Below are 26,787 nucleotides of genomic sequence, written 5' to 3'. Positions count from 1 at the left end.
GCAACCTTTTCACACAAAGGGTGGTGGGCCTATGGAGAGAGCTGCAAGAGGAGGCAGCTGAGACTGGTGCCATAACAACACTTACCAGATATTCGGACAGGTACATGGATAAGAAAGGGTCAGAGGGATATGGGCCAAATGTGCGCAGGTGTAATTAATGTAGATGGGGTATCTTGGTCAGCATGAGCAAGTTGGGCCAAAGGGCCTATGTCCATGTTGTATGACTCGATGACACTGCCTTTATAAATTGACAATGACTGCACACTTTGTTGCACGTTTTATTCAATAACTAGACCAAGTGGACCCTTTGGGCCCAAACCCCTCCTGCATTGGTGCAGCACCCTCTCCTCCCCTCTCCCCCCTCCCCCATTCCTCCTCCCCTCCCTCCCCCTCCCTCCTTCCCCCTCCCCTCCCCTTCCCTTTCCCTCCAACCCCCCCCCTCCCCCCTTCCCCCTCCCTCCCTCCACCCCCTCCCTCCTACCCTCCCCTCCTCCCCTCCCCCCTTACCTCCCTTCCTCCTCCCCCATCCCCCCCCACTTCATCCCCCTTAACCCCCCTTATCCTCCCTCCTTCCCCTCCCTCCCTCCCCCCCTCCCTCAAACCCCTCCCTCCCTCCCCCCTCCCTCCCTAGGAGATATATTTAAACTTTAAAATGTGAATAACTTTAAAAATATAACACCGATTTCAATGAAACTTCTTCCATTAGCACCAAAGGGACGACGGTGAGTAAGGTGGGCCTAAAATTGTCGTGCTATCATGTACCGTTTTGGCTGTAGTTCAGGAACAAACAAACAAGAGTTATAGTATATAGATTATCTGCATTGCATGTGGTGGATAAAAAGGCAATTTAACTGTCTGTTAAGTACCATCTAATTAGATAATAAAAAAACTGTTAATTTTCTTAACATGAAGAAAATAATTATTCGCAGGAAATCTGCAGAAAAAAATATTTCACTTGCTTCATTGATGAGTTGGAGCATTAAAGAATAAAAACAGCTCCGTCAAAGATGGTTTCTTATGAATGAAATGTTCAACCGTGCTCTGACTGTGGAGGTGGATGTAAAACCTTCCAAAGCATGAGTTAAAACAGACTAGTATTCGTCTGTCACCAAGTCAGGCTCTTTATTCACAAAATGCTGGAGTAGCTCAGCAGGTCAGGCAGCATCTCGGGAGAGAAGGAATGGATGACGTTTCGGGTCTCCTCTCCTGAGATGCTGCCTGACCCGCTGAGTTACTCCAGCATTTTGTGAATAAATACCTTCGATTTGTACCAGCATCTGCAGTTATTTTCTTATAAGTCAGCTCTTTGGTCATTTAGACACAAAACGCTGGAATAACTCGGGTGGGGTGATCAGACAGCATCTCTGGAGAAAAGGAAAAGGACTGAAGATGGTCTTGACTTGAAACATCGCCCATTCCTTCTCTCCAGAGATGCTGCCTGTCCCGCCGAGTTACTCCAGCATTTTGTGTCTATCTTCGGTTTAAACCATCATCTGCAGTTCCTTCCTAGAGAGATAGATAGAGCTCTTAAGGATAGCGGAGCCAGGGGGTATGGGGAGAAGGCAGGAACGGGGTACTGATTGAGAATGATCAGCCATGATCACATTGAATGGCAGTGCTGGCTCGAAGGGCCGAATGGCCCACTCCTGCACCTATTGTCTATTGTCTATTGTCTTCCTACACTCTTTGGTCATTAAGCTCATTGTCCTCTGGCATTGTCAAGTTAATAGATTAAGAACTAAATAAATACAATTAGATCATGTTCACTGTCATGTTTGCCTATGTTATGATAGATTATATTTAAATAGTAGTATTAGTACGGATAAGGACCCCAATGTTGAATGAAGAGACTGCAAGTGCTGGAATCTTGCAAAAACAATCTGCTGGAGTAACTCAGTGGGCCAGGCGGCATCTGTGGAGGGAAATGGACAGATGACCTTTTAGGTGAGGACCTTGCTTCTGGAGTAGAGGGGTAATAGCTGGTAGAAACATAGAAACATAGAAACATAGAAAATAGGTGCAGGAGTAGGCCATTCGGCTCTTCGAGCCTGCACCACCATTCAATATGATCATGGCTGATCATCCAACTCAGTATCCCGTACCTGCCTTCTCTCCATACCCCCTGATCCCTTTAGCCACAAGGGCCACAAGGAACTCCCTCTTAAATATAGCCAATGAACTGGCCTCAACAGGGGCAGGAACTGGCAAGTGATTGGTGGAACCAGGTGAAGAGGGGTTGATTGGTAGATGTAAACGGTGGCTGTGAGAAAGGTGAAGATACTCTTTAGACTTTAAACTTTACTTTAGAGATACAGCGCAGAAATAGGCCCATTCAGCCCATTGAATCCACGCCGGCCAGTGATCATCCCATACAATAACACCATCCTACACACTGAGGACAATTTACAGAAGCCAATTAACCTACCAACCTGCACGCCTTTAGAATGTGGGACAAAACCAGCACACCAGAGTAAAACCCGCACAGACACAGGGTGAACGTACAAACTCCGTACAGACAGCACTCGTGGTCAGAATCGAACCCGGGTCTCTGGCGCTGTAAGGCAGCAACTCTACCGCTGTGCCACCGTGCCACCCCAGCTCATAAAGGATGGGGATGGTAAGTGGAGAACGCAAAGAGCTGCAGATCTTTGAATGTGATGATAAAGGAAGGTGAGGAGATGTAGAAGCAGAGAGAGGGATGGTGTGCAGATGGGAACAGGAGAGGGGCAAAATAGGGGACCCAAAAGATGTGTGATGAGATGAGGGTGAAGGTGAAGGAAGAGAAAGGCAGATTTAGGTTCAGCTTTATTATTGTCATGTGTACCAAGGCACAGCCAAAAGCTTTGTATTGCATGCTATCCAAACAGATCAGATATAACATACATAGATATAATAAGTTCAAACCCCAATAGATAGAGCAAAGGGGAAGAAACAAGAGTGCAGAATATTATTCTCAGCTTTGTAGCGCATCAGTTCCTTAGACAAAGTACAATGTCTTCAATGTGGAGGAGGTGAATCAAGTGGTAACCTAGATTATGGAATGACCGTTCAGAAGCTTTGTAACAAAGGGAAGAATCTGTTTCTCGGTGTGGTGGGGCGTGCTTTCAACCTTCTGTAACTCCTGCCAGATGGGAGCAGAGAGGAGAAGGCATGGCTGGAGTGGGACTAGTCTTTGATTATCTTGGCTGCTTTTCCCGAGGCTGCGTGAAGTGTAGATGGAGTAATCGGTGAGAAATCTGGTCCGTGTGACGACCGACAGGGCTTCATCAACAAATCTCTGCAATTTCTTCCGGTCTTGGGCAGACCTGTTCTCAAACTAAGCTGTGATACAACCCGACATCTGGAGCATCTGCAGAAGTTAGTAAGAGTCACTGGGGACATGCCCGAATGTCCTCCGTCTCCTCATGAAGTAGAGGCATTGGTGTGTCTTCTTGGCTGTTGCATCGATGTGGTTGGTCCATGGCAGATAATATCAACCATTCCACATCCACATTGATGCTGATGGGGAATGAACCACATTGCTTCCTGAAGTCAATAACTAACTCTTTTGCCTCGCTGACATTGAGGGAGAGGTTGTTTCCCTGACACCATATCACTAAGTTCTCCATCTCTTTTCTGTACTCCGTTTCACCATTGTTCATGATGCTGCCTAGATAGTTCCTCTGTCCCTCTCTTCCCCTCCCCCTTCCCAGTTCTCCCTCTATCTTCCTGTCTCCACCTATATCCTTCCTTTGTCCCGCCCCCCTGACATCAGTCTGAAGAAGGGTCTCGACACGAAACGTCGCCCATTCCATCTCTCCTGAGATGCTGCCTGACCTGCTGAGTTACTCCAGCATTTTGTGAAATAACTGCCTACCACAGCAGTGTCATCTGCAAATTTGTGGATAGAATGAGAGCCACATTTGCCCACACAGCCATGAGTGTAAAGGCAGTGTAGAAAGGGACTGAGAAGGCATCCTTGCAAGGCACTGGTGTTGAGGTTGATTGTTGAGGAGGTGTTGTCAACTATCCTCACTGATTGTGGTCCCTCATAGTCAAGGGGTCCAGTGGCAGCAGAAGGAACCGATTCCTCGGTCCTAGAATTTGGAGATCGGTTTGGATGGCATTTCGGTATTGAAGGTTCAGCTTTTTAGTCGATTAATAGACAATAGGTGCAGGAGTAGGCCATTCGGCCCTTCGAGCCAGCACCGCCATTCAATGTGATCATGGCTGATCATTCTCAATCAATACCCCGTTCCTGCCTTCTCCCCATACCCCCTGACTCCGCTATCCTTAAGAGCTCTATCTAGCTCTCTCTTGACTGCATTCAGAGAATTGGCCTCCACTGCCTTCTGAGGCAGAGAATGGCAGTCTGACGTAGAAGTCCTTCCTGTCTAGATGTTCCAGAGATGGGTTTCAGGCAAGGTGGAGGGGCAGGTAGTATAGAGAAAGCAGGGACTCTGCAGAAGGACTTAGACAGGTTGGGAGATTGGGCAGAGGAGTGGCAGATGGAATATTGTGTAGCAAAGTATGGAGTTATGCATTTTGGTAGTAGGAATAAAGGCGTAGAATATTTTCGAAATGGAGAGACAATCCAGAAATCGGAGGTGCAAAGGGACTTGGGAGCGCTGGTGCAGGATTCCCAAAACGTTCTTTGGCAAATAATGTCAGGAGTAAAGGAAGTCAAAGTCAATAGACCTGAAACTCAAAAGAGGATTCAGTCGCACTGCCATGTTTATATTGAATGTTCGGAGCTATCAGCCAGGGATGAATTTCTGGGCAAAGGAGCATTAGAGAGGGATTGTATGGGAAGGAACTGCAGATGCTGGTTTAAACCGAAGATATACACAAAAAACTGGAGTAACTCAGTGGATCAAGCAGCTTTTCTGGAGAAAAGGAGGAGGTGACGTTTCGGGTCGAGATCCTTCTTCAGAGGGATTGCCAGGAACATAGGTCCCAGGTGCCTGAACACACAGCCGTGGGTGGCAGAATAATGGGAATGTCCTCAGGTGGCTGGAATTAGAGAAAAGGAAGTTCCTGGGAAATGAACAAAGGGGATTGGTGTAGGGTACTCAGAAGGGGGAGCTTTGTAGAATCTATGGAGGCTGTAGAGATAACTGGTTCATGAAAGACCATCCCGTTTACCATAGGAAGAACTTGTCCTGAGAAACCACGTGAAGACGAGGAAGAGCCAAGATTAGTGATTATAGCTCACATCTCCGGAGGCCAAAGTTGACCTCCATGTGAGAGTGTTCTCATTCGTACAAATTGAAAAAATAATTCATTATTCGTGAGCACAAATGCATGAGATAAAAGTACATAAATGTAAGTATTTTCCTTCATTTTCCTTCCTTTCCTTTATCCCTTTTCTACATTCCATCCTCTTGCAGGAGCTTCTCTCTGATAGCAGGCGTTTCTCCTGTGATTCAGGGCCTGGATGCAGAGCCAGCTCCAGAGAGTGTAGCCTCACCGAGCCCTCTTCACTCCGCACACTGCCACTGACCTCCTGCAGTTAAACGCAAAATGCACAGATCCTTGGCTAGAATTGCTGTCTGTGCTTTTTAAGTGCTGCCACGGCAAGCCAACAGCCTGCAGTGTGTCAGCTTTGCTCACGAGCTGCTGAGCCACTGATTACTTGCCATCACGCCAATTCCTGGAAATTACTTCTGGAAAGACAAAATCATGAATTAAAGAGATGCCACACACAGGCACACAGACACACAGACATACACACTGCTATGGCCCCAGTCTCGATCCAGAATGTCTTCTGTTGAATAGTCTGTGGGGAAAAGCTTGAATGTTGCTTTCAAAAGCTTGAATGTTACTTTCAAAAGCTTGAATGTTACTTTCAAAAGCTTGAATGTTACTCTCAAAAGCGACTTCTTCACGTGGAGAATGGTGGAGCAAGGCTAATGGAGAACATACTAATGCGATGAGTATTTATGAAAAAATACCTTGTGGCTAAAGGGATCAGGGGGTATGGAGAGAAGGCAGGTACAGGACACTGAGTTGGATGATCAGCCATGATCATATTGAATGGCAGTGCAGGCTCGAAGGGCCGAATGGCCTACTCCTGCACCTATTTTCTATGTTTCTATGTTTCTATGAATGACGGTGCAGGCTCGAAGGGCCGAATGGTCTAGTCCTGCACCTATTTTCTATGTTTCTATGTTTCTATGAAACAGATGTAGACGTCTTTAATAGCAAGCTAGATAAATGGGGGGGGGGGGGGGGGGAGAGAGAATGGACCAAAGCTTATTTTCACTATGTTACACAACAAGGCAAAGGAGGAAACTGATGCAGCGTGCAGCATTGTTGAAGCCAATGGTCAATCACTGTGCTGTAAATTCCTTTTACCAACAGTACTTACTCAGTGCCCTCAAAGGAAACTAAACGTCCTCCTTTAGTCAACCTATCAAGCCAACAACCACTTACCCAGGGAGGTTAATTTTATTGTAATTAAAAGAAGCAATATCCACAATCGAAAGACATTTCATATGCAGACAGGGCCCCTTAAATGGCAGGAAATCTTCACACGATGCCTGGAATATTAAGGGCAGGACAATCCATCAGCTATGAGACTGTCTACAGCATGAATCTTCACACTAAGAGAACAGATCCTCAATCGGTTCCCTCACAGGCTATAAACTAGCACACAGTAATCTATTAGCTTTGACTCAGCTGGTAACACAAATGCTTTTTACTCAGTCGGTTCTTCGTCGTCGTGGCTATCGCTCGAGGTCGAGGGTGATGGTCTACGTTCCGAAGAGCGAAGACGCCTGTGCGTGTGTTTGTTTAACGTGTACTTGATGTTATAGACAATAGACAATAGACAACAGGTGCAGGAGGAGGCCATTCGGCCCTTCGAGCCAGCACCGTCATTCAATGTGATCATGGCTGATCATTCTCAATCAGTACCCCGTTCCTGCCTTCTCCCCATACCCCCTGACTCCGCTATCCTTAAGAGCTCTATCTAGCTCTCTCTTGAATGCATTCAGAGAATTGGCCTCCACTGCCTTATGAGGCAGGGAATTCCACAGATTCACAACTCTCTGACTGAAAAAGTTTTTCCTCATCTCCGTTCTAAATGGCCTACCCCTTATTCTTAAACTGTGGCCCCTTGTTCTGGACTCCCCCAACATTGGGAACATGTTTCCTGCCTCTAACGTGTCCAACCCCTTAATAATCTTATACGTTTCGATAAGATCCCCTCTCATCCTTCTAAATTCCAGAGTATACAAGCCTAGTCGCTCCAGTCTTTCAACATGTTGCACTCCAAGAAGCACACGGTCCTTCACAAACCAATCAACTCATTCCAATGGCAAGGGAACCAAGACGATCGGAGCTGATAGATCTGTTGCAGTCTTCATCCGCCTTCACAGCCGTTGAGTTCAAGTTAACTTTGTCAGCCTGGTCCGTCGTTGAGGTCTGTTAGGTTCGATCATTCTTAGTCTGGACCCTCATCCTCGACCGTACCGCCATGGGTGGCCCTACCTGAAGCTAGTGCTTCCGACGTCATCGCTCTTGGAATCATAGGGGCACGCAAGTCTCTTCACCACGACAAGGTGAACGATCCGAAGAGGAATCTTGATGGGTACTTGATGATCAGCATGGACACTATGGTCCAGAGGGCCAATTTTTGTGTTGCATGACTATGACTCTCTTTATGACTCAATCCAAAACCACTGGTTTATAAAGCAGGTTGGGGAAAGAGGCAAATGATCATAGAGTCATACAGGTAGTGTAAGAAAATAACTGCAGATGCTGGTACAAATCGAAGGTATTTATTCACAAAATGCTGGAGTAACTCAGCAGGTCAGGCAGCATCTCAGAGAGAAGGAATGGGCGACGTTTCGGGTCAAGACCCTTCTTCAGACTGATGTCAGGGGGGGCGGGACAAAGGACGGATATAGGAGGAGACAGGAAGACAGTGGGGGATCTGGGAAGGGGGAGGGGAAGAGAGGGACAGAGGAACTATCTAAAGTTGGAGAAGTCAATGTTCATAGAGTCATACAGCACTGAAAAGGCCCTTCGGTCCAACTCATCCTTGGCATCTTGGATGCCCTAGCTAGCCTCATTTGCCCGCGTTTGGCCACTATCATAGAAACATAGAAACATAGAAAATAGGTGCAGGAGTAGGCCATTCGGCCCTTCGAGCCTGCACCGCCATTCAATATGATCATGGCTGATCATCCAGCTCAGTAGCCTGTACCTGCCTTCTCTCCATACCCCCTGATCCCTTTAGCAAAAAGGACCACATCTAACTCCCTCTTAAATATAGCCAATGAACTGGCCTCAACTACCTTCTGTGGCAGAGAATTCCACAGACTCACCACTCTCTGTGTGAAGAAATGTTTTCTCATCTCGGTCCTAAAAGACTTCCCCCTTACCCTTAAGCTGTGACTCCTGGTTCTGGACTTCCCCAACATCAGGAACAATCTTCCCACATCTAGCCTCTCCAACCCCTTAAGAATTTTATATGTTTCTATAAGATCCCCCCTCAGTCTTCTAAATTCCAGCGAGTACAAGCCCAGTCTATCCAGTCTTTCCTCATATGCAAGTCCCGCCATCCCAGGGATTAATCTGGTGAACCTTCTCTGTACTCCCTCTAAGGCAAGAACGTCTTTCCTCAGGTTAGGAGACCAAAACTGCACGCAATACTCCAGGTGCGGTCTCACCAAGGCCCTGTACAACTGCAGCAGAACCTCCCTGCTCCTAAACTCAAATCCTCTTGCTATGAATGCCAACATACCATTCGCTTTCTTCACTGCCTGCTGCACCTGCATGCTTGCTTTCAATGACTGGTGCACCATGACACCCAGGTCACGTTGCATCTCCCCTTCTCCCAATCGGTCACCATTCAGGTAATACTCTGCTTTCCTGTTCTTGCCGCCAAAGTGGATAACCTCACACTCTACATAATCACTCTAAGTGGGATTATATTTGTCCTGATCATATTTCATAAGGGCTTATTGAGGATGTAACAAACAGGATGGATAAAGGTAAACCAGTTGATGGAAGCTATTTGGCATGGCGTCACCTAAAAGATCACTGCACTAGTTAAGAGCGGGCAGGGTTATGAGTAAAATATTGGCATGGATACAAGATTGAGTAACTACCAAAAAACAGAAAATCAAGATAAATGGGGTCATTTTCGGATTAAGTATGAACAACTAATGGGGCCCCACAGGAATCAATACTGGAGCTTTGACTGCGTACAGTCCATACTAATGATAGGAGTGAGGGAGCAAGGGTAACATAACGTGATCTGTTCATTGTACGAAGACAGTCGGGTTAACAAGTTGTAAGTAGGACACAAAGAGCCTGCAAACTGATACAAGAGTGTGCGTAGATGGGACATAATACGAGAAAATCTGTGGTTATCCACTTTGGAAGGAAAAATGTAAAACAAAAGGACTACAAAATGTTGCAGTATAATCCAAGATAAATTCTTGATCTCTCTATCTGTCCTATTACAGTCCTTGCACTATTTTATCCGGACTTTCTTGTAGCTGTAAGACTCTATACTACAGGTAGACACTAAAAGCTGGAGTAACTCAGGGGGTCAGACAGCATCTCTGGAGAAAAGGAATAGGTTTTCTCCAGAGATGGTGTCTGAACCGCTGTTACTCCAGCTTTTTGTGTCTATCTTCGGTTTAAACCAGCATCTGCAGTTCCTTCCTGCATAGTCTATATACCACATTGTAAACATAGAAACATAGAAAATAGGTGCTGGAGGAGGCCATTTGGCCCTTCGAGCCAGCACCGCCATTCATTGTGATCATGGCTGATCATCTTTAGTCCTTTATAGCGTTGTAACTTGCTCAGATTGTGTTTCTTTTTTTCTTTATTGATATATGTATGTACAGTACTTATATGTGTTACAGGGACAGCAAATAATCAGGAAGGCTTATGTAATACTGGCTTTTATTACAATGGCTATGGAATTTAAAAGTATAGATGCCACTAGCAACTTTAGAGGGTGCTGGTGATACCACATCTGAAATGCTGTGTATAGTTTTGATGTCCATGTTCACGGAAGGATGCATAGAAAAATGGAAACATAGAAAATAGGTGCAGGAGGAGGCCATTCGGCCCTTCAATCCAGCACCACCATTCATTGTGATCATGGCTGATCATCTACAATCAGTAACCCGTGCCTGCCTTCTCCCCATATCCCTTGATCCCGCTAGCCCCAAGAATTCTATCTAACTCTCTTTTAAATTCATCCAGTGAATTGGTCTCTACTGCCTTCTGTAGCAGAGAATTCCACAAATTCACAACTGTCTGGGTGAAAATGTTTTCTCTCATCTCAGTTTTAAATGGCCTCCCCTTTATTCTTAGACTGTGGCCCCTGGTTCTGGACTCCCCCAACATTGGGAACATTTTTCCTGCATCCAGCTTGTCCAGTCCTTTGAGAATTTTATATGTTTCTCTGAGATCCCCTCTCATCCTTCTAAATTCCAGTGAATTCAAACCCAGTCTTTCCAATCTTTCCTCATATGACATTCCCGCCATCCCGGGGATTAACCTCGTGTACCTACGCTGCACCGCCTCAATAGCAAGGATGTCCTTCCTCAAATTAGGAGACCAGAACTGCACACAATACTCCAGATGTGGCCTCACCAGGGCCCTGTATAACTGCATTAGAGCAGTGCAGGTAGCCTCATTGGGATGATCCCTGTGATGGAGATTGACATATGAGAGAGGTTGAGCAGGTTGAGACGATACTCACTGAAAGCTAGGCAAAAATAAAACATATTTTTAGAGAAAACCGTAAGACTCTGAAGGTTAGAGGATATATCCCTAATGACACTATCTGGAAATAACAGACATAGTTTTAGAATAGGGGATGTTCCGTTTAAGATGGAGATGAAGCGGATTTCTTCTTTCAGAGTTTTGTGGATCTTTGGAATTCTTTCCCCTGACAGTGTGAAGACAGTCATTGAATATTTTTGCGGTGGAGATGTTTGAACAACAAGAGAGTCAAGGATTATGGGGAGGGAGTGGGAAAATGGTGGTGAAACCAAGATGGGACCACCCGTACCCTATAGAATAGCGTAGCAAGCTCAAGGGGTCAATTTTCGTGCTCTCGCTTAGGTCCTGGCCAAAAAACCTAATTGCATCCTTAGTGTGTGGATGGATCATGCAGCCTCCAAAACTACTTGTGTGTCCTTTATTTATTTGGCACAATGCACAGAGGCCACTGGCACTCCCAGTAATCTCAGATAATGTGCAACACACATTTTGATGTTCCTTGCAAAAAAAATCATTTGCACGCAAGTAGACTGCAAGCAGCGTAGGAAATGCCTCGGACACTGATCAAGTCTAGGGCAGTAGAGGCTGGCTTCAGACCCATATGATGGTGGCCATTAGGTCCTTCGAAAGGATAGTCCTCTATAACGTTGTAACTTCTCTCATTTCTAAACCTCTTTGCTGATATCATTCATGACTCCACACTGGGCAGTGTGATATGTACCCCATGCCGCCATCTTCAGACCCCAGTCTGATCATACTCCCCAGTTTCCCCTCCCCACCTTGTGCTCCTATATCTCCTCCTTTTACATGATCATGTCACCCCCTTAATCCAATGTCCTGACACAATCTTTTGTCAAGACCCTATTCCCCAAGCCTCTGGTCCACCTCTCCTCATCACTCAGTCAAGTGCCTCTCAACTCTACCACCAGAACAACCCACGGCATGTGACCCATGATCTATTTGATCTTCATCGTAAACAGAATAATGAGAGCTGCTGGAGAAAATCAGTGGGTCGGGCAGCATCAGCGGAGGGAAATGAACAGTCAGCTTTTTGGGTCGAGACCCTTCATCTAGGGTTAGTCACCTGTCTTGATTAGCACAGGCGTCAGAGGTTATGGAGAGAAGGCAGGAGAATGGGGTTAGGAGGGAGAGATAGATCAGCCATGATTGAATGGCGGAGTAGTCTTGATGGGCCGAATGGCCGAATTCTACTCCTCTCCCTTATGACCTTATGATCTAGACCTCCTTGATTTCTATGAACTCATTCTACAGAAATGATGTGTAGGAAAGAATCGCAGATGCTGGTTTAAATCGAAGGTAGACACAAAATGCTGGAGTAACTCTGTAGACTGAAGACCGAAGAAGGGTCTCGACTGAAACGTCACCCATTCCTTCTCTCCACAGATGCTGCCTGTCCCGCTGAGTTACTCCAGCATTTTGTGTCTACCTACAGAAATGATGTCTGTGCGCAACTGGGTGTGTGGGCTGCTTACGATGGAATATAGTGGCAGGAAGGCCAAGCACTAATCAGCCATGCCCAATGCCCGCTCCATGCACCATCAGTTTGCTGTCTCATTTGTGGCCATTATCAGGTCATTATGAGGGTTGCTGTTTAAGAAATCTTGCCCCGGACAAAGTGACTTCAATATTTCCTCCTTCACAGAAGCGACTTCACTTAAAAAGTTCTCTATTGCTTTAAATGACATTCAGTGTCATGAAGGGATTATATAAATTTAAAATGTTGTTTCATTTACATCTGGACCCTAGCAGCATGATGTTGTTTTCAAGTGGAAAGTGCAGAGGCACAAGGATTTGGTTCCATGTATGGATAAGTCCAGGGAAAATATGAATGTCCCATCAGAGTTGTTTTGATCAACAACTGCGTTTTCATCGCTACGTAAACAAAACTGAGCAGGGCAAGGGAGAAAAGATGTGTTTTACCAGAGTTCAGGCAGCGGCCTCGACCCCTCAAGTCACTGGTTGGAGCATGCTTTTGTGTCGAGATGTGTAAACAGTAATAAGAAATATAAATATTTCCAGAGCCAAACTGGTGAAAAGTCAAACAGAGATAATTCAAGCAGTAACTAGTTGAAATGACTTGCAAAGGGCCCCGTCAAAAACCGTGAAGGAAAAGGCTTTATCTCTACCCCAGCACTAATCCAGATCCCCCCCTCTCCCCCACCCCCACCAACACACCCCCCCCCCCCCCACCCCCCACTCCCCCGGCCCCCATCTCTTCCCTCTATATCTGTTCGTAAGGGTGCTATTCCCAAACACGGGCACAACTAACATAGTATAATGAGGATAGACACAAAATGCTGACGTAACTAAGCAGGACAGGCAGCATATCTGAGACCCTTCTTCAGACCCGTCTCGACCCGAAACGTCACCCATTCCTTCTCTCCATCATCACCCATTCCTTCTCTAACATCTGAAATTCCCTCACGAAACCTTCCACTTCTTTCCCTGACAAAACACCTTCTTTCTTTTTTCCAGAAATAGATTTTATTTTTAATACATACAGTAAACACAACCAGGATATATATGTCTTTCCCCACATTCAATGCACCATCAGTTCAACACGTTCCCTTACAATGCATCAACACCATTCATGTTTCCTTCATTGAACCACACAAGACCCATCCCTTCTGTGTTCGTTCGGGGCACACCTACAGACAATGAAAAGGTTACCTTAGGAAACACCTTATTAATCATTGCGACCAATCTCTGTTAGTCTTCAACAAATCCACATTATTAATAGGACATAAGGTCATAAGTGATAGGAGCAGAATCAGGCCATTCGGCCCATCAAGTCGACTCTGCCATTCAATCATGGCTGATCTATCTCTCCCTCCTAACCCCATTCTCCTGCCTTCTCCCCATAACCCGTGACACCCGTACTAATGAACCACAGGCACAAAGCACATTACACGCATTATAATTATAATTACATGTCTCAACTTACTCCTCTTCTGTATTCCAACATGTTATTATCTGAGAGAAATCTGCCGACTTCACATTTGAATGAATCAATATTTAGTTCCACAGAACTCCCCCCCTCAATTACTCTTACTGTGTTACCCCATGATTAGCCAATGACCACAGATGGTGAGAACATTTGACAGATGCTGGGTCAGGTGAGGACAACCTGTGGCTTTGAAATCAACGTTCCTTGCAATCAAAAAGCTTACAGTCATTCCATTGTCTTCACAAACAAGTTTAGAATGGCAGAGTGCAGTCTCAACAGATGCCTGGCCATGCAGTTTACAGAGAAAAGGGAAAACTCCAAAAGATTGTAATTGTAAACTGCAAATCGGACGGTACCAGTAATTATGTAGAAGGCCAGTTGGTTCCTGGATGCTGCGAGATCAGTTATTGTTTCCGTGAATGGCGTTTAGATCAGGAACGCAGGATAATAAGAGTCAGGGAGATGGGAAGATGTGAAGCAGGCAGTTTTTGCGAGCTGCTTCAGCGGCCGAGCCATGTTTTCAAAGAGCTATGGGGCAGGATAGAGGCTACAACTGAGAAGCAGGCAGGAATGATTCACAGCCTTAACATGAACTTGTTTCACCACTGATGCACCATGACTACACTGTACACCATCTACAAAATACACTGCAGTAACTCCCCATGGCTTCATGTAGAAATGACCAAACCCTGTAACCTCGAGACCTAACAAAGCAGAACATGGGATTACCATGACATGCTGCAGGTTCAAATCAAGTCGCACACCATGCTGACTTGGAAATATATCATTCTTCCTTCATTATCCTTCTGTCTAAATCCTGGAGCTCCCTTTTCACTCCGGGCCTATCCTCACCAGATGAAACACAATGGATGGATGGTTGGTGGCTCAATGCCACTTTCCCAAAGGCAATTAAGGATGGACAATAAACGTCAGCCTTCCCAGCAATCCTGTTAATGAATACAGAGAGAGAATAAGACTGAAATACCGTGAGAGAGCAACTGGGTGAAATAATAGTGTTAGCACAGTACAGCAAAAGCCCAGAATGTGATGTGAAATCAGGCCGTGACATAGCGTGTCTCTTGGTGAATGAGGGACTGCCACAGATTTACTGCTGTTTACGCTCCTATGTTAACAGTTAGATGCCTTCCATAAATTACGTAAGTGCAACTTGACACCCTTCATGGGAAAATAAATGGTAGAAGTCTGCGTGTGGGATAAATGGAATGAAAATAAATTTCTCCAATGCCCCGGGATAAGCGGCGTTTAAAACAAGTTCTATTAAACATTTCCGTTTATAGATGCGCTTGTGGTTCCAGTTTTAAACATTAACGGCTGGCCTCTGCTTCCCTGCTGAAAGATGTTGAATCTATCCCTGAATTTAATGCAAAGAGTGGATATAGTGTTACTGCTGTGGTTATGGGACGAGTAATCCAGATTATCACGCTGAGCATCAGTGTTCAAACATCCCACCTTGGCAGCTGTGCAACTTGATTTCAATTAATAACATGGAGTTTTATTTTGCAAAAATAATCACGTAAACAATGTAAAAACCCATATGGTTCATGAACACTGTTATATGCTGAGCCGGATGGTCACATCGCACAGTGATCCGGCACAGTTCTACTTGCACGTTATTCTGTTTTAAAACTGTTACAATTTGTTTCATTGGGTTGTTTAAATTAATATTGACTAGCTAATTAAATTATTGCATCGTATGGGAGGCGCATTCCCAATCTCGTTGTACCCCTGTACAATGACAATAAAGATATATTGTATTGTATTGTATTGTATAGTATATACACCAATGTGGCTAAATCTGCATTGACCAGCAAGGTCAAGGGCAGTGAGGGTCAGGGAGTGAATACTGGCCTTGTCAACGATGACCCAGATCCTGAAAAATTAATAAATAATAATGAGTAACATAGCAGGCGCCTTTATCACACTTTCCAGGGATAGTTGGCCTGTGTGCGTGATGTTCCATTCACTGGCTTCTGATGGCAGTCAATTCTTTTATTTTTTACTTTAAGAACAATGTTGAAATCGCTGCTGGTCAAGTTTAAACAGACAGCAGAAACAGTATCCCTTCCCTTGGTCTCTGTCTTCCACTTCAGCCCCCATTAGTTGTCCTCCAGCCTGCTAAAAATGCACAGCACAATGTGGAGAATGAGAATGGAGATCTGTTTCACATTGGCCACAACCTTGCAGTATAATCCAGCTATCACTGTGAATGTTTCACCTCCCTCTCTCAGAGCCTCATTGGCAGCACCTCTCAAACCTCCGACCTCTGTCGCCAAGAAGCTCAAGGGCAGCAGGTGCAAGGAAACATCATCGCGTCTAAAATAAAAACAGAAAATGCTGGAAATACTCGGCAGGTCAGGCAGCATCTGTGGAAAGAGAGCAGAGTTAATATTACAGGTCACTGACCTCTCAATTACCTCACCTGTGTTTTCCTCCAAGCCATTCAACATCCTGACTTGTGCACATGTTGTGTCAAAATCCGAGAATTCACAACCTAAGAGTATTGTAGAATCATCTTATCAAAGTTGTATAGTGTATGTTTTGGAGTTACCTTTAAGAATTGATTTCTATAACCACTGTATGACTATAGAAAAATTACGTTAATTGAAAGTTACAGTCTTCAATAAAGCAGCTGTATTTATAGTCTACTTTTGTCTCTCTGCTTATAGATGCAACAAAACAAAAGAAACCTGCCAATATTGCAATCAGGAACAAGATAAAACCATTCTTCTAACCCCCCTCTCTAACTCCAGGTCAGACCTCAGGTCGGCCGACTTGGGGCTACTCACTATCCCGCGGTCTAGGCTTAAGCTCAGGGGTGACCGCGCTTTTGCGGTTGCAGCTCCTAGACTGTGGAACAGCATCCCTCTCCCCATCAGAACTGCCCCCTCCATCGACTCCTTTAAGTCCAGGCTCAAAACCTATTTCTACTCCCTAGCGTTTGAGGCTCATTGAGGAGGCGCTGTGAACTGTTTGCATGCTACTGTATGTTTCATTCTTTTTTTCCATTGGAACCTAATCAGATGTACAGCACTTTGGTCAACGTGGGTTGTTTTTAAATGTGCTATACAAATAAAATTGACTTGACTTGACTTGATTCAGCACCTTGATCCAATTCATTGAGCTCACTGGAGACATAAGGAAAAGTAGATGCTCGAATCTTGAGCAAAAACACAAAATGCTGGAGAAACTCAGCAGATCAGGCAGCATCTGTGAAGGAAATGGACAGGTGACATTTCAAGTCTGAAGAAGGATCACGACCCGAAACGCCACCTGTCTCTTCCCTCCAAAAATGCTGCCTGACCCACTGAGTTCCTCTTGTACTTTGTGCTTTGCTCAGTTACATCAATGCTCCAATATGCTCCACACATTGTTCCAATTCACAAAGCAAAACAAGGTAGAAATACACAACAGGTCAAAAGCCATTTGTGATTATTGACCAACATAATATTTCGGTCAATAATCTTACAACAAGTGTCCATTTACCCTGGTACCAAATTTTTAAAAAATCAATCTTAGTAGCTTCATTGGCCAAACAATCACAGCTTCTGATCTGACATCAGACTGAAGAAGGGTCTCAATAGACAATAGACAATAGACAATAGGTGCAGGAGGAGGCCATTCAGCCCTTCGAGCCAGCACCGCCATTCAATGTGATCATGGCTGATCATTCTCAATCAGTACCCCGTTCCTGCCTTCTCCCCATACACCCTGACTCCGCTATCCTTAAGAGCTCTATCTAGCTCTCTCTTGAATGCATTCAGAGAATTTGCCTCCACTGCCTTCTCAGGCAGAGAATTCCACAGATTCACAACTCTCTGACTGAAAAAGTTCTTCCTCATTTCAGTTCTAAATGGCCTACCCGACCCGAAAAGTCGCCCAATCAGTCTGAAGAAGGATCTCGACCCGAAACGTCGCCCATTCCTTCTCTCCTGAGATGCTGCCTGACCTGCTGAGTTACTCCAGCATTTTGTGAATAAATACCTTCGATTTGTACCAGCATCTGCAGTTATTTTCTTACATTACTCAGACCAGGGTTTATATGTGATCTGTAATCTTATATCTCCATATTTTTTTATTCCTCCCCTGTTAGAGGTAACTTTACCATATCTGGTCTGTCAAACCATATTAACATTGTAACCAGCTGAACCAGATCACCCAGCAGATGGCAACAGTTCAAGAAGACCCACCACAATCTTCTCAAGGACAGCTAGGGATAGACGATAAATACTGACCTTGCTGTAGCCGCTCCTATCTGTGAAAAATAATTTAAAAAGAAACAAAGCAGGACTAATTGTTCCTCCACCTTGCTGTGCGGGATTGTTGCAGTCCGATTCTAACTATCCTCTCACCGTTCCCTCCTTTTTTCTCCAGGTAGCAGAGAGGCTGCTTTTGTCTATGCCATATCGTCCGCTGGGGTGGTGTATGCGCTCACGCGGGCCTGTAGCCAAGGGGACCTGAATACCTGTGGCTGTGACCCACGCAAGAGGGGCAAGACCCGGGACCTGAGAGGGGAATTTGACTGGGGAGGCTGCAGTGACAACATCAACTATGGAATAAAGTTCTCCAAGGCCTTCGTAGATGCTAAGGAGAAGAAGGAGAAAGATGCCCGGGCACTGATGAATCTCCACAATAACCGATGCGGCAGGATGGTGAGTAGGATGATAGGCAGACCCATCCAAGATAAGCAGATACAGTTGAAGAATAAGTTCTACTGTTATGCATAAATCCACATAAGAAACATATAAGATTATTAAGGGGTTGGACACATTAGAGGCAGGAAACATGTTCCCAATGTTGGGGGAGTCCAGAACCAGGGGCCACAGTTTAAGAATAAGGGGTAGGCCATTTAGAATGGAGATAAGGAAAAACTTTTTCAGTCAGAGAGTTGTAAATCTGTGGAATTCACTGCCTCAGAAAGCAGTGGAGGCCAAGTCTCTGAATGCATTCAAGAGAGAACTAGATAGAGCTCTTAAGGATAGCGGAGTCAGGGGGTATGGGGAGAAGGCAGGAACGGGGTACTGATTGAGAATGATCAGCCATGATCACATTGAATGGTGGTGCTGGCTCGAAGGGCCGAATGGCCTACTCCTGCACCTATTGTCTATTGTCCACAGATGAATAGCACTGCGGCCTCTTCACTGGTCCAATGTTTGAAGTGGGCAGCCAGTAATTTATAATTTGTCAACCGTTCAGCAAAAGTTTATTTTCTTTTCATCCTTTGATTCTTTTTCACATTTATCGCTGTGTGCCGTAGTGTAGGAAAGTTAGTTATTAATGTTTGAGCAATTCATGAAGTAATAAGATTAATAATTGATGGAAAATAATTAATTATTAAGGAAATTGATTAATTTTTGAAGGATACCTATTAACTATTGGTGAAATTCATTAATTTTCTCGTATTGATCTCAAGGCTTTAATTATTGATGGGTAAATATTAGTTATTAATATGAATGCTATAATTATTCAGTGTAACATCTATCTATTGATCTAACATGTTATTAATGATTGAAGATCCTTATTTATTGGTACAGGGCATGAATTGATTTAAGAACTAGTTATCAATAGAAAAAACTATCAATGAGCAACAGCATTCATAATTAATGCAAAATAATATTGTTAGCTGAATCCATAATTACAGATGATATCATGTCATTGAAATAAGTATGAATATTAATTAATAGGAGTCATTTATTGCTTACTGATCTGAAAGAAATTCTTTGAAACAAGACACAATATGCTGGAATAACTCAGTGGGACAGGCAGCATCTCTGGATAGATGAAATGGGTGACGTTTCACGTCGAGATACTTCTTCAGACTGATTCTTTGTGTGTTAGAAAAAAATACGTTGATATAAAGGAAATAACTTCATGGTTATTTGGTTCTAATACAAAGTAATCACTTAGTGAGTTAAAATCATTATTGTTGTAAGTACTATTGCAAATAACTTTCAAATGTAAGTATTGATTACATATTAAATCATTTGCTTCCTTGTCCCAATTTACCTGCCCTCTGTGACGAATTTTCCTCAACCATGATATTCCCTTTTGTCAAGTGTTCCAACATCCAACATGAAATCAGATGGCTTGTACTTGGTCGATCTTACCTTTGACATTGGCCCGATCATAACAACACACTCACACTTCCTTAACATTCCAGGAGTGAAATTCCCCAACCAACACTTGTTGATAAAGAGGCTCAACACAGTTAAATTGCAAAACAGATGGTAAAAGGTTCGTTTGTTTCCCGAGAAAATAAATAGCTGAGAAGTGGTCCAATAAAACATGATGGGGGAGAGAGAGAAAGAGAGAGAAAGAGAGAGAGAGAGAGAGAGAGAGAAAGAGAGAGAGAGAGAGAGAGAGAGAGAGAGAGAGAGAGAGAGAGAGAGAGAGAGAGAGAGAGAGAGAGAGAGAGAGAGAGAGAGAGAGAGAGAGAGAGAGAGAGAGAGAGAGAGAGAGAGAGAGAGAGAGAGAGAGAGAGAGAGAGAGAGAGAGAGAGAGAGAGAGAGAGAGAGAGAGAGAGAGAGAGAGAGAGAGAGAGAGAGAGAGAGAGAGAGAGAGAGAGAGAGAGAGAGAGAGAGAGAGAGAGAGAGAGAGAGAGAGAGAGAGAGAGAGAGAGAGAGAGTTTCTGCTATTGTGGGATAGCGGAGTGAGGGGGTATGGGGAGAAGGCAGGAACGGGGTACTGATTGAGAGTGATCAGCCATGATCGCATTGAATGGCGGTGCTGGCTCGAAGGGCTGAATGGCCTACTCCTGCACCTATTGTCTATTGTCTATTGTCTTTTACTTTCTGAATCTTAACAAGCCATACGATCAGAACAGGCATCCATCTACAAGGCACAAGTCAGGAGCTTAATGGAATACTTCGCACATGCCAGCATGAATACACCTTCAACAGTGGTCGTGATATTTAACCAATCAGGGATCACTTGTTGATTGCCCAAATTCTTAAAGGGATGGGGCAAAGATAAGTAGAACCATGTCAGAGGTATTTATTCACAAAATGCTGGAGTAACTCAGCAGGTCTGAAGAAAATTCTTCAGACTGAAGAAGGGTCTCGACCCGAAACGTCACCCATTCCTTCTCTCCTGAGATGCTGCCTGACCTGCTGAGTTACTCCAGCATTTTGTGAATAAATACCTTCGATTTGTACCAGCATCTGCAGTTATTTTCTTATAGAACCATGTCAGAGATCAGTTATGACCTTAACGAACAAAGGGTCTAAATTGTCCTCTCCTTTTGTTATGCTCGTGTCATCTGCATTACTTTGCTAAGAGTCAATGGCTTTAACATTTTGTCATTTAACAAGAAACAAAAATAGCATTTTACAGAATCTTTTTTGTAAAACATCTGTTAAATTCTGCATCAGGCAAGGTGCCAGTGCAGGGAGATTGGTATCAGATGTAGAGCAGACAACAGACACATGGTCAAAGCATGCAAAGGAAACACAAGCCTCAAGGGGTTAATGGTTTATAAATCAATTTGCACCAGTTATCACAGTGAACAGTATTTCATCAGCAATTTAATGGTGTAAACCATTTACACAAAACTCAAAAAAATCCCAAAGGAAATATAAAGAAATATTTCACTCATTCTGCTGTCCTGTTAGATTGTTTAGTGCACTATATTCAGGTAATTGGTTGTTGGTGGTGAAATATGACTCTAATGAATATAAAAGTGTCTTACTTCTGTTCCCCCATGGTCCATTGCTTGTTAAAATCAGGATCTGAATAAAGAGGTGACTGTCTATCAAAAGACATATCTGCCATTTTCACTCTTAAAAGTGTTCCCAATGCTTTACTGATCCAATGATGGAGCGGGGTGGAATCGAGGGTTGGAATTTTAGACCTTTAAAGATAAAACAAAACTTCAGATGCTGGAATTCTGAGAAACAAAAAACAGAAAATGCTGGGGAAAAACCCAGCAGGTCAGACCGCATCTGTGGAAAGAGTAACAATTAACATTTCACATCTGGGATCCTTCATCATTATTCTCTGAGCTTGGATTCGTGGAGGAATCGAGTCCACCCCTATTTTTTGAAAACCAACCGTGAAACAACAGCCCCAAAGTTTGGCACTGTTGAACTTGAGAAAAAGATGAGGAAAATGAAGAAGTGGGTCTCTCCATCATTATCCAGTTGGAAGGATCATATTCACAGAGTTGTAAATCTGTGGAATTCTCTGCCTCAGAAGGCAGTGGAGGCCAATTCTCTGGATGCTTTCAAGAGAGAGGTAGATAGAGCTCTTAAAGATAGTGGAGTCAGGGGGTATGGGGAGAGGGCAAGAACGGTGTACTGATTGAGAATGATCTGCCATGATCACATTGAATGGTGGTGCTGGCTCGAAGGGCTGAATGGCCTACTCCTGCACCTATTGTCTATTGTCCATTGTCTGTTCACCAGGTTCCATTCTTATCTCTGTTGCAAGGAAACATCGGGAATGAATTCTCTTCCCATTCCCACACTGTCAACTCTAGTATCCCCCAAATGCACATTCTTGACTCTTCCCATTTCACATCTAGGAGTTTCCCTAACAATGCTATCCAAAGGCACAGCATCTGTTCTAATATGAACACGAATAGCATTGGTGCACAAAATAGCCATCAATAGTACAGTACAGAACTTTATTGTCATTCGGTATAGATACCGAACGAAATTACAGCAGTCACAGAACACAACAATAAAGAAAAGAACACAGGACACCCGACCCCAACACAAACATCCATCACAGTGACTCCAAACACCCCCTCACTGTGATGGAAGGCAACAAAACTTCCACTCTCTTCCCCCCACGCCCACGGACAGACAGCTCGACCCCTACCAAGGCGACCGACACGCACAGCCCCCGCAAGGGGATGGAAGGCCCCGCGGCTGAGCTGCACCGGGCACTGAAATGTCCCGCGGCCGAGCCGCGCTGGCGATGTTAAGTCCAGCGGCCGAGCCGCGCCGGGCGACGGAAGGCCCCGCGGCCGAGCCGCACAGGGCGCTGCTAAGTCCCGCGGCCGAGCCGCACCGGCGATATTAAGTCCAGCGGCCGAGCCGCACCGGCGCTGCTAAGTCCCGCGGCCGAGCCGCACCGGCGATGTTAAGTCCAGCGGCCGAGCCGCACCGGCGATGTTAAGTCCAGCGGTCGAGCCTTCCCCAAAGCCATCTAACCCAATTCCTCTACAGTCTCTAAATAGTCTGACATCTCGTTCAGCTTTCGGTACTCAATTAGCGAATGTTTCTTTGACTATTTTGTTCTGGTCTTTCCTTCAAAAATCATTCTCATTATTATGGTCATTATCATTTTGCTATTTGTGAGGAATACCACATGCAATGGGCTGCTGGGCTGTCACATTACAACAGTAGCCAACTCCAAAATAATGGGAACATGTTTCCTGCCTCTAACGTGTCCAACCCCTTAATAATCTTATACGTTTCGATAAGATCCCCTCTCATCCTTTTAAATTCCAGTGTATACAAGCCTAGTCGCTCCAGTCTTTCAACATATGACAGTCCCGCCATTCCGGGAATTAACCTAGTAAACCTACACTGCACGCCCTCAATAGCAAGAATATCCTTCCTCAAATTTGGAGACCAAAACTGCACACAGTACTCCAGGTGCGGTCTCACTAGGGCCCTGCACAACTGCAGAAGGATCTCTTTGCTCCTATACTCAACTCCTCTTGTTATGAAGGCCAACATTCCATTGGCTTTCTTCACTGCCTGCTGTACCTACATGCTTCCTTTCAGTGACTGATGCACTAGGACACCCAGATCTCGTTGTACGTCCCCTTTTCCTAACTTGACACCATTCAGATAATACTCTGCCTTCCTATTCTTACCACCAAAGTGGATAACCTCACACTTATCCATATTAAGCTGCATCTGCCATGCATCCGCCCACTCACACAACCTGTCCAAGTCACCCTGCAACCTCATAGCATCTTCCTCACAGTTCACACTACCACCCAGCTTTGTATCATCTGCAAATTTGCTAATGGTACTTTTAATCCCTTCATCCAAGTCATTAATGTATATTAGGTTACAGCAGGATCTTATCAGTTGGGCAAGTGGGGAGGAATGGTTAATGGAGTTTAATGCAGCTTAATGTAAAGTGTGCATTTTGTGAAGTCTAATCAGGGCAGAACCTTCACAGTAAATGGCAGGGCTCTGGGGAGTATCGTAGAACAGAGGGATCTAGAAGTGCAGGTACATAATTCCTTGAAAGTGGAGTCACAGGTAGATAAGGTGGCAAAGAAGTACATTGGCCTTCATCAGTCAGGGTTTTGAGTATAGACGTTGGGATGCTATGCTATAGCTGTACAATGTGTTGGTAAGCCCACAGCTGGAGGATTATGTTCAGTTTTGGTTACCATGTTATAGGAAATATGTTGTCAAGCTGGAAAAGGTGCAGTTTTCACACCATTGTCAGCCAAAGCTCTCAGCTGTGTTGTCTGCAGTTTTCCATTAATACATGGCAGTAACAACTGAGTTACTCCGCAAATTCCAAATCTCACTAGATTTATGGTGAGTAATCTCCAGGGTAATACCCTGACATTTGGTTTTAACAAATGGATCAAAGGGAGCAGTACTCAGTATTTTTAGATGCTCTGTGTTCTTCCCACATCTGCCCCATATTTACTGTGTTTTACATGACTGTTCCTGGGTGCTGTACATTCTGTCTCGTACAGATTCTTGAGTCACTCTTTCCCTGTTCCTCCCCATTGTCTCAACAATAGACAATAGACAATAGGTGCAGGAGTAGGCCACTCGGCCCTTCGAGCCAGCACCACCATTCAATGCGATCATGGCTGATCATTCACAATCAGTACCCTGTTCCTGCCTTCTCCCCATACCCCCTGACTCCGCTATCTTTAAGATCTCTATCCAGCTCTCCTTTGAAAGCATCCAGAGAATTGGCCTCCACTGCCTTCTGAGGCAGAGAATTCCAACCATCCCCTTCTGACTAAAACATGGATCTTTACTACAACAACTCTTATTTTCCATTGAATGCAGACATCATTCCCAGGATGTGGGAGTCAGTGAGGCTCTCATTTATTATATGACTCTAATTTCATTTAATTCGGTGCACTGCTAGGCCACTTTAAGAGAACAGATAGGAGTTGGTCGCTTGGGTGGGATTGTAAAGGTGGGATTGGGATAGGCGTCAAAGGTGGGATTGGGATAGGCATCAAAGATGGGATTGGGATAGGCGTCAAAGGGACCCAACCTGAAACATTCTCATTCATGTTCTCCAGAGAGGTTGCCTGGCCCGCTGAGAACATAAGAACAGGTTTCCAGCACTTTGTGTCTTTTTTTGTAAACCAACATCTGCAGTTCCTTGTTTCTACAACTCTCTTCCTCAAATGGCAGTGGAAGTAGAGTATTGTATTTGTAAGGTTACGCAGTCATAGTCATACTGCACAGACACAGGTCCGTCGGCCCAGCTTGCCAATGCCAACCAAGGTGCCCCATCTTCACAAATCCCTCTACCCAAAGTTTGGCCAATATCACTATAAACCTTTCCTATCCATGCACCTGTAAAATGTCTATTAAACGTTGTTATAGTTTCTGCCTCAACTCCCTCTTCTGGCAGTTTATTCCATACACCCACCACCTTCTGTGTGAAAACGTTGCCCCTCAGATTCCAATTAAATATTTTCCCTCTTACCTTAAACCTTGTGTCCTCTGGTTTTCAATTCCTCTACTCTGGGTAAAAGACTCTGTGCATCTCCCCTATGTGTTCCCTCATGATCTTATACACCTCATTAATATCACCTCTCATTCTCCTATTCACCACGTAATACAGTCCTGGCCTGTCCAAAGTCTCCTGATAGCTCAGGCCCTCATATCCTGGCAACATCCTCCTAAGTCCTCGCTGCACTCTTTCCAGCTCAACAACACCCTACAGCAGGGTGACCAAAACTGAACACAATGCTTCAACAGTGGCCTCACCAACGCATTGTGCTGCTGTATCATAACATCCCAACTTCTATACTCATCACACTGACTGGTGACCACATTATCTACTTGTGACTCCACATTCAAAGAACTATGTACCTGTACATCTAAGGTACGTCTGAAGAAGGGTCTTGACCCGAAACATCACCCATCCCTTCTCTCCAGAGATGCTGCCTGTCCCGCTGAGTTACTCCAGCATTTTGTGTCTACCTGCACGTCTAGATCCCTCTGCTCTACAACACTCCCCAGAGCCCTGCCCCTTTACTGCGAAGGTCCTGCCCTGGTTAGACTTCCCAAAATGCAACACCTCACACTTACCTGTATTAAACTCCATTAACCATTCCTCTGCCCACTTGCCCAACTGAGCAAGATCCTGCAGTAACCGTTGATAACCATCTTCGCTATCTATAATACCATCCACTTTAGTCTCATCTACAAACTTGCTTATCCTGCCTTGTATATTCCTATCCAAACCATTAATATAAATCAAAAACATCAACGGGCCCAGCACTGATCCCTGAGGCACACCACTGGGCACTGACCTCCAGTCTCAAAAACCACCTTCCAACTTCACCCTCTGCTTGCTTCCATGAAGCCAATTTTCTATCCAGTCCACTAGCTCTCCCTGAATTTCATGCGATCTAACCTTCCAGAGCAGCCTACCATGCGGAACCTTGTCAAATGCCTTACTGTAATCCATGTACACAACGTCTACAGATCTGCCCTCATAAACATTTTTGGTTACATCTTCAAAAAACAATCAGATTCATGAGACACAATCTCCCACGTACAAAACACATTGACTATCCCTAATCAGACCGTGTCTATTTAAATCCCTCGGAATACCTGTTCATAACTTTCCAACCACGATGTTAGACTCACTGGCCTATATTTTCCGGGCTTTTCCTTGCAGCCCTTCATGAATAGAGGCACACCATTTGCCACCCTACAATCTTCCGGAACCTCATCTGTATTTAATGATGACTCATAAATCTCAGCCAGGGCACCTGCGATTTCTGCTCTAGCTTCCCACAGTGTCAAGATAAATACTTGATAAATAAGAGGGTGCCCATCCCAGATAGATAGGAATGCAGAGTGGATGTTGGTATCAGATCAGTT

At 44.6% G+C, this 26,787-nt stretch overlaps 1 protein-coding gene across 1 annotated transcript in view; it reads left to right on the top strand.

Annotated features, from left to right (window-relative positions):
- Positions 1–26,787, top strand: part of LOC144605394 (protein Wnt-2b-A) — a 59,833-nt gene that overhangs the window by 10,372 nt on the left and 22,674 nt on the right. The window contains exon 3 of the mRNA XM_078420576.1: positions 18,098–18,375. Coding sequence (XP_078276702.1) covers positions 18,098–18,375 — 278 coding nt within the window. The remainder of the gene's footprint in view (positions 1–18,097; positions 18,376–26,787) is intronic.

This window comes from Rhinoraja longicauda, chromosome 24 (assembly GCF_053455715.1).
Source record: "Rhinoraja longicauda isolate Sanriku21f chromosome 24, sRhiLon1.1, whole genome shotgun sequence".
Taxonomy (NCBI): Eukaryota; Metazoa; Chordata; class Chondrichthyes; order Rajiformes; family Arhynchobatidae; genus Rhinoraja; species Rhinoraja longicauda.
Note: the sequence above shows the minus strand (reverse complement) of the source record. Positions and strands in the feature narration are given on the sequence as shown.